The sequence below is a fragment of the Erythrolamprus reginae genome, chromosome 2 (genome assembly GCF_031021105.1).
Source record: "Erythrolamprus reginae isolate rEryReg1 chromosome 2, rEryReg1.hap1, whole genome shotgun sequence".
NCBI classification, from domain to species: domain Eukaryota; kingdom Metazoa; phylum Chordata; class Lepidosauria; order Squamata; family Dipsadidae; genus Erythrolamprus; species Erythrolamprus reginae.
The window spans coordinates 282496493-282504463 of NC_091951.1; the positions used below are offsets into that span (position 1 = coordinate 282496493).

A 7971-nucleotide genomic window follows, 5' to 3' on the forward strand; every position below is an offset into this window, starting at 1 on the left:
CCTGAATTTTTATCATATGAACCATAGGAATGCGGCACCATCAGTGCAAGGACCGGTTGTAAGTCACTTTTTCAAAGTCATTTTAACTCTGAACACTCACTAAATGAATGGTTGTAAGTCAAGGACTGTCTGTACTTGTAGAAATAATGAAAAAAAATAGAAAATTGTATCCCTTGTGGGTATCAAAATAACACTGAACTCTGTAAATGGAATGGAACAGGCCACCAGCTTATCTTTTGCAACCAAAGATAATTTTTGCAACATGTGAAAGCAATTTACACATTGTGCAATTCCACATGGAAATGTTGCTGGCTTCTGCCAAGATAATTATGTGAAAGGTTGCAGTTTTACGGAACCTTCTTAACTCTCCAATTTTGCCATCATGAACTTAGCAATATGGGAGAGACAGGGGAATGGCATTTCCTCATTTTTGGTTTAGCTCCTGGGGATAGTTTATGGATAGCTTTGCATTGGAATTGATTTAAGGAATTTATTAGTCTTTGTGGATAGCTGGCACATCGACAGTCCAAGAAGACTGGATTTACTTACTTCTGTGGCACCTCTTGATACTCAGAGGGTGATATCACCCAATGTCAAAATAGTAATGTTTGCAAGAGGTGTGAGGACATACTTCCCTTCTTAGAATAAAGAACTGGGAGAACAGATTGACTCTTTGACCTCAAGGCTACTTCCCAAGGGGCAGCTTTGCAGTTATTTATAGTTTGGCTGACATATTTAATGTTCCAAATGCAAGCATTACTGTATGTTTCAATAATATTGATCAATTGCCTCTCAGTCTGAAGACCTCCTAGGGCAATATTGAAAAATATAAATTGATAAGAAAAATGAACAATTCTGAAAGTTAAAAGAACTTTAAACTCTAAAAAAGAGGTGAATTTTTAAAAAAGCTTTAAAAAAGTTTTAGTTGAAGAGCAACTCAAACTGTAATATAGTCAATCAATCGATCAATCAATCAGTCCAATCCATCCATCCATCTACTGTATTTGTCTGTCTGTCTGTCTGTCTGCCTGTCTATCTTTTCTTTCTCTCTTTCATATCTGGGCATTTCAGAACTGCTGCCTAGACTGGGGAGTCAGGAGAATATCTTAGGAAAAGTACAAACAACATCTGTCTTGTTTCCAAGAAAATTGCATGAACATATTCATGAGATTGTTAGATACTAAACCCCTCTTGAAAGAAACCTTATTAATATTACATACATTTCTAACATCAATTCAGGGACATTCTTAAATCATTTCCCCCCTAGGCTGGTGGCCTCCAGGTGTGTTACAACTATTATGTTGTCTGGGAATTCTGGGAGTTGTGGTCCAAAATATCTGGAGAGTATTCAGTTCTGGAAAGTTGATTTAAGCAAATGCAAGCCAAACACTACAGCTTTGCCTCTCTGCAAATTTTCTTCTTTCAGTTTAAGCCATTCTCCATTCGGTGTACATAAATCTGTGCCTTTTCTTCATTGAGGGACTTCTTTCTTTCCTTCATGTTCTTTTATCATTTTTAATCTTTTTTCCAACATTGCTTTCCATTCGTTTCTGAGTCTGTTGGGAAGAAAGGCAGTTGGTTAGCATAGACATTGCTTAACCAGCAGAAGCCTTGTCAATGGCCAAGTCAACGGAGAATGCACTACCTTTCTATTTCAACTTCCCATAACCAGGAAAGGTTAAGCAGATTGCTAATTTTTCTCTTAAAATTTCTCTACTCCTCATTTTTTCAAGAAATTCTTGCTTCTCTTGCTTCTCTCAACTGGGTATGATCACCTTAGCTAGAATATAAGGGAGTTTGGTGTAGTGATTAAGGCATTGGGCAAGAAACTGGGAGACTGGGAATTCTAGCCCCACCTTAGGCAGTAAGTCAATCTGGTGACCTCTTCACCTAGTCACTCTCTTTCAGCCCAAAGAAGCAGGCAATGGCAAATTATTTCCCTCCCAAAAATCAAGAAAAGTGCGGATATTAGTCCAAAAATGTCAAAAAAGGACTTCTTGCCTTAATCAGAGGGAGGGAGGGAAAGAAAAGGAGGGAGGGATGAATAAATAAAGAAAGGGAGGGAGGGAGGAAGGAAGGAAGGAAGGATGGAAGGAAGGACGTCCAAATTTTTCCCTCCACTACAGAACACTGCTATGCTGAAAAGGTCCTGCCACATTGCCATTCTGGGGAATAAGGTATTATCTTTTCTTGAAGTCAGAAATTGTCCTGGTGCCATTCTCACACATCTACTGCATCTGTGTTTATTAGATTTACAGACAAACAAAATCAATCACAAATGGTCAGCCAAGTACTCACTCACCTGGTCAATGCACTTCTCTGTAAACGGTCTTTCTCGGCTTGTGAATGTTGAGTTTGCTTCGCAATGGTCTTTTCCCAGAAGACTTTCAGCTCCCCAGTCTCACAGGCAAGGACTTCATAGTGAAAATATTGATTGTTCATTTTCTGTAAAGGGGAAAGAGAAAATTTTCCCCACCCCAAATTAGAAATTTTAAAAACTGCTTCGTTCTTTCATAATGTCTCAGCTATGGCCTATTGTGCAAGGGACTCATAATTTCACAGAAACGTATTAGGTTGTTTTTCATTCCTAAAGCTCCTAAGAATTGTGATCTATAATTGTTGGTTTAATAGAGGAGGCGATTAAAAAAGCAAAGGAAAACAAAACCCTCCATCTTTTGCTTCCATATAACTGTAAGCATAAGAAAGATCTGCCATCATGTTTTGCCATCATCCAATTACAGTTTAATACATTCTGAAAAGAAACTAATTACATAATTAGAATTCCATGTGATTTGGCCCTGTTATAACTCAACTATAAGTTCATAGCAGACATTTAAATGTTCAAACTTCAAAGCCTCTGATTCTTGAGAATGTTCTCTCATTTTTGTACCCCAAAATGTTCAGAGAAGAGAGGAAAGGAAGAAAAATCAAGTTAGAAGTTTTGTTCTATTTTGTTTTATTTCATTTTTTAAAATGTTTATGGAGATTTTCAGTCATCCAGGTCATGGTTGTCCCAAAAGTGTTTTTTCAAGAGGCCACTGGAATGCAATTCAAACTTATTTTCTGCTTTTATTTGAAGGTGTTTTGATTCTAATCCTCATTTTGTTTTTAAATGAACAAAAATTATCATGGGAAATTAAATTATCTTAATTCTTATGGGAAACTGACATTCCAAAACAATCACAGAGAAATTCAAAATCACAAGTACTGTATTTTTTGGATTATAAGATGCACCAAGTATAAAACACACCTTAATTTTTGGGTAGCAAAATAAGGAAAAAGCTGATTGGCAGGTGGATTGGCCTCACAGAATATCCCAATTAGCTCTACCCAGAGGTGAATTTTAGCAACAGGTTCATTGGATGTGAAGTCTGCTCTTTGCTTTTTTTTCTGCCTCTAAAACCTCCATTTTAGAGACTTTCCCCCCCTGAACCTCTATTTCAGAAACTGCAGTTTAATGTTTCCAAATGTAAAATAATGCACTTGGGGAAAAGGAATCCTCATCTGAGTATTGTATTGGCAGTTCTGTGTTAGCAAAAACTTCAGAAGAGAAGGATTTAGGGGTAGTGATTTCTGACAGTCTCAAAATGCGTGAGCAGTGTGGTCGGGTGATAGGAAAAGCAAGTAGGATGCTTGGCTGCATAGCTAGAGGTATAACAAGCAGGAAGAGAGAGATTGTGATCCTGCTATATAGAGCGCTGGTGAGACCACATTTGGAATACTGTTTTCAGTTCTGGAGACTTCGCCTACAAAAAGATATTGACAAAATTGAACGGGTCCAAAGACGGGCTACAAGAATGGTGGAAGGTCTTAAGCATAAAACGTATCAGGAAATACTTAATGAACTCAATCTGTATAGTCTGGAGGACAGAAGGAAAAGGGGGGACATGATCGAAACATTTAAATATGTCAAAGGGTTAAATAAGGTTCAGGAGGGAAGTGTTTTTAATAGGAAAGTGAAGACAAGAACTAGGGGACACAATCTGAAGTTAGTTGGGGGAAAGATCAAAAGCAACATGAGAACAAATCTAATAAACAAATAAACAAAATATTATTTTACTGAAAGAGTAGTAGATCCTTGGAACAAACTTCCAGCAGACGTGGTTGGATTTACCAACCACGTCTGCTGGAAGTTTGTTCCAAGGATCTACTACATGGATTTACCATGGTTGGTAAATCCATGAATTTAAACATGCCTGGGATAAACATATATCCATCCTAAGATAAAAATACAGGAAATAGTATAAGGGCAGACTAGATGGCTCATGAGGTCTTTTTCTGGCGTCAGTCTTCTATGTTTCTATGTTTTTCTGAAACTCTGTTTCAGAGGCTTGGAGCTCCATTTTTCAGCCTCCGAAACCTCCATTTGAGAGGCTGGGTGGGGCTACATTCTAAGTATAAAACTCACCCAGATTTTCACCCTCTTTTTTGGGGGGTAGGGAAAGGTAAATCCAAAAAATAAGGTAAATCCTTTCTAGTCAAATTAACAGACAAAAAAAAATATGCTAATACTTTAGGTCATTTTATTTTTAACCAACCTTCTAAAACATTTGCACTCCTGAAACTGCTGAATGGCAATATATTCAGTTAAACTGACTACAGAATTTGGACCAGATGAGTTAGCAGTAACTTGTTGTTTTAATTGGAAAATATATATATAACGATTCAGAATGTTATAATGGTACTCATGATAAGTTATGATGGTAGACCTGGCAAGTTACAAGAAAGCTAAAGCATTCAAATAATCTGTTTTACACGTCAATGGGGGCTAGCACATCAAAGAATGCTAAATATGTATCTTTTGATCATAAAATGCATTTCACCAAACAGAGGATTCTTTGTTAAGTATTGCATTGTACTGTTTATTTTGTCATCACTCTTGCATGTCAGGGATATGACTGTGATATGTGAATCCAGTCAATGAACTGAAATGGTTTTGCTGAATCAGGGGATGGTTGAATGCCAACTTCAGTGATAAAGGATGTCTTCAATGTATGTTAGGACATCAGTAATTTACTAGTAGAGATGTCAGCTTGGAAATTGGCCTTGTATTTAATGACTTTCTACTTTCTCCAGACTATTCTTCAGTAATGTTTTTAGGTCTGAAGGACAAACTACATGTATAACGTGAAGGTGGCATATCCCTCTACCTTGGAATTACTGATAAGAGTTATTTTATTATTATTATTTATTAAATTTATATGCCGCCCCTCTCCAAAGACTCGGGACGGCTTACAACATATAAAAACAATATACATCGAGATATAATAATTAGGTTAAAATTAAGAATTACATTTTTAAAAAAAACTAAAAGGCCTATGAAAATGCTCACATACTCATTCAAACAAACCTACTATACATTCATTGGCCAGGGAGTAGAATCTAATAACCCCAGGCTTGGCGGCATAGATGAGTCTTTAGACTCTTAGAGGAGGCGAGGAGGGTGGGGGCAACATGAATCTCTAGGGGGAGTTGATTCCAGAGGGCCAGAGCCCCCACAGAAAAGGGTCTTTCCCTAGGTCTTGCCAACTGACATTGTCTAGTTGACGGAACCTGGAAAAGGCCAACTCTATGGGACCTAACCTGTCACTGGGATTCATGCAGCAGGAGGCTAAGATAGGGTCTGATTTAGGATTGTAGCATGTGACAAAGGAAAATTGAAACGTTCCATGAGTAAAAATTTAAAAGAAGAAAAAAACGATTGCCAATAAAAGGATGCATATGGATACATATCTGAATCGGCGGTGGGTTGTTCCCATTTCAGACTGGTTCTTAGAACCGGTAGGTGCAGGTAGGCTCTGCCCACCCGCCTGGGACGCTTCTGTGCATGCGCGAACCAGCGGCAAACTAATTCAGAACCCACTACTGGCCTGTATATCTGTTAATGGTCAAGGTTAGGAAGGAAGCAGTACCTGATTCTAATCCTAATTAGGACTCTGCTATTTCATAATCAATAGAAAGGTTAAAAATTACAGACTGTGTCCCTGAGAAAATAAGAACCTATGTAACAAACTACTATTGTGTTATAGTTGTCACAAATATTTTTGGATGATTAGTTCTTTAAAAAAATCAGTAGCATAATTTTCTTGCTCCTTTATATATATGATCTAGCAAAGCTAGTTTTATGGAAAAAATATTGCTAGAATAATAAAAGCACCTAATTTGATTACATTGTAGTTTGAAGGAGATAAAGAGGCCACTTGGGGACCACTGGTCATGAAAGGGAGATTTTAGGAGCCGAGTTTTTTATTAGGAGATAATTCTTACTGAATGCTCATTAGGGTTTGTTCGGAATGACAAAATGTATTGATTTTTCAGTTAATCTTTGCAGTATATAGATTAATTTCAAATTAAAGTGAAGAAGGTTAACATTTTGCTCAGGATTGCAGAATCGTGTCACCTTAAAAAGTATAATTTTCTTGGAAACGATAAGCCAATATGTTGCCTACTTTTTAATGTTATTTCTTTGGCAATCACTTCTAGGCAAATACAGTGATACCTTGTCTTACAAACTTAATTGGTTCCGGGACGAGGTTCTTAAGGTGAAAAGTTTGTAAGACGAAACAATGTTTCCCATAGGAATCAATGGAAAAGAGATTAATGCGTGCAAGCCCAAAATTCACCCCTTTTGCCAGCCGAAGCGCCCGTTTTTGTGAGGCTGGGATTCCCCTGAGGTTCCCCTCCATGGGAAACCCCACCTCCGGACTTCTGTGTTTTTGCAATGCTGCAGGGTGAATCCTAGCAGGAGAATCCCACAATCGCAACAATGAGAGCTTCACTGGCAACGGAAGTCGGGAGATAGGGTTTCCCAGCGAAGGGAGCCTCAGTGAAATCACAGCATCACAAAAACACCAAAGTCCTTGAAACCCCACCTCCAGACCTCTGTGTTTTTGCAATGCTGTGATTTCACTGAGGCTCCCCTCGCTGGGAAACTGGACTTCCATTGCCAGCGAAGCGCCCGTTTTTGCGCTGCTGGGATTCCCCTGCAGCATCACAAAAACACGGAAGTCCGGAGGTGGGGTTTCCCATGGTGGGGAGCTTCAGGGGACTCCCAGCAGCGCAAAAATGGGTGCATCGCTGGCAACGGAAGTCCAGAGGCAGGGCATCCCAGCGGCGGCGATGGGTTTGTAAGGTGAAAATAGTTTGTAAGAAGAGGCAAAAAAATCTTAAACCCCGGGTTTGTATCTCGAAAAGTTTGTATGACGAGGCGTTTGTAAGATGAGGTATCACTGTACTGTGTTATATCATAATGCACAGGAGTGCATATCAGCACATCTCTTCTTCTCCCTGCCTGCTCCCCATTGGTTAATGGAACTGCAATGAAACCATTAATAAAATTGAGAAATTATCCCGAAGTTTGTTACAACAAAGCTTGTTTGCTGCACAATGGTTCTCAGCTTATTTGTGTATATATAGAACAGTTTCCCCCCCAAGATGAATTGGATTGCAGCTCTCATATTTTACAGTAAGCATGCAGTTGACACATGACACAATTGAATAGAGCAGCTAATGCTTTCCAAGTTAGGAATGCAATTCAAACTTATTTTGCTAAACAAAATTTCAAAGGCACTTTAGAGGGGATCCAGAGAAGTGGGAACCTGTTCTGAGAAGGGCAGTGGGCATAATCAGAGAACAAGAAATTATGCCTGTGAAAGAGCGATTCACAGAGAATCACTGCAATGCTTGAGAAAAGGCAGCTGAAAGAAGGAACACCTGTAGTAAACAGAGGAAAAGACGTTTCTAATTTATAGCAGAGCTCCGGACAGACAACAGTAGATTTAAATTGGACAAAGGTGGATTTAGAGAAATAAAACAAGCAGCGAAGGATGCGACAAAATGAACAATGCAAAATTGGTACCGGTACATGGTGGACCACATTCAATTTGAAATTATGGATAAAAGGATGAATTTGGTTGACGAAACTGACTTGTGACAACTGATGGGACGATGGGACAAGGTAAGACGATACAT

At 38.7% G+C, this 7971-nt stretch overlaps 1 protein-coding gene across 1 annotated transcript; it reads right to left on the reverse strand.

Annotated features, from left to right (window-relative positions):
* Positions 1–1267: 1267 nt before the first annotated feature.
* LOC139158948 (protein FAM240B-like) lies at positions 1268–2442 on the reverse strand. The gene is made up of 2 exons (XM_070736284.1): positions 2303–2442; positions 1268–1556 (listed from the first exon to the last, which is right to left on the reverse strand). Exons 1-2 carry the CDS (start codon positions 2440–2442, stop codon positions 1472–1474), a joined length of 225 nt encoding a protein of 74 aa, XP_070592385.1. The 3' UTR covers positions 1268–1471.
* Between the last annotated feature and the right edge of the window lie 5529 nt (positions 2443–7971).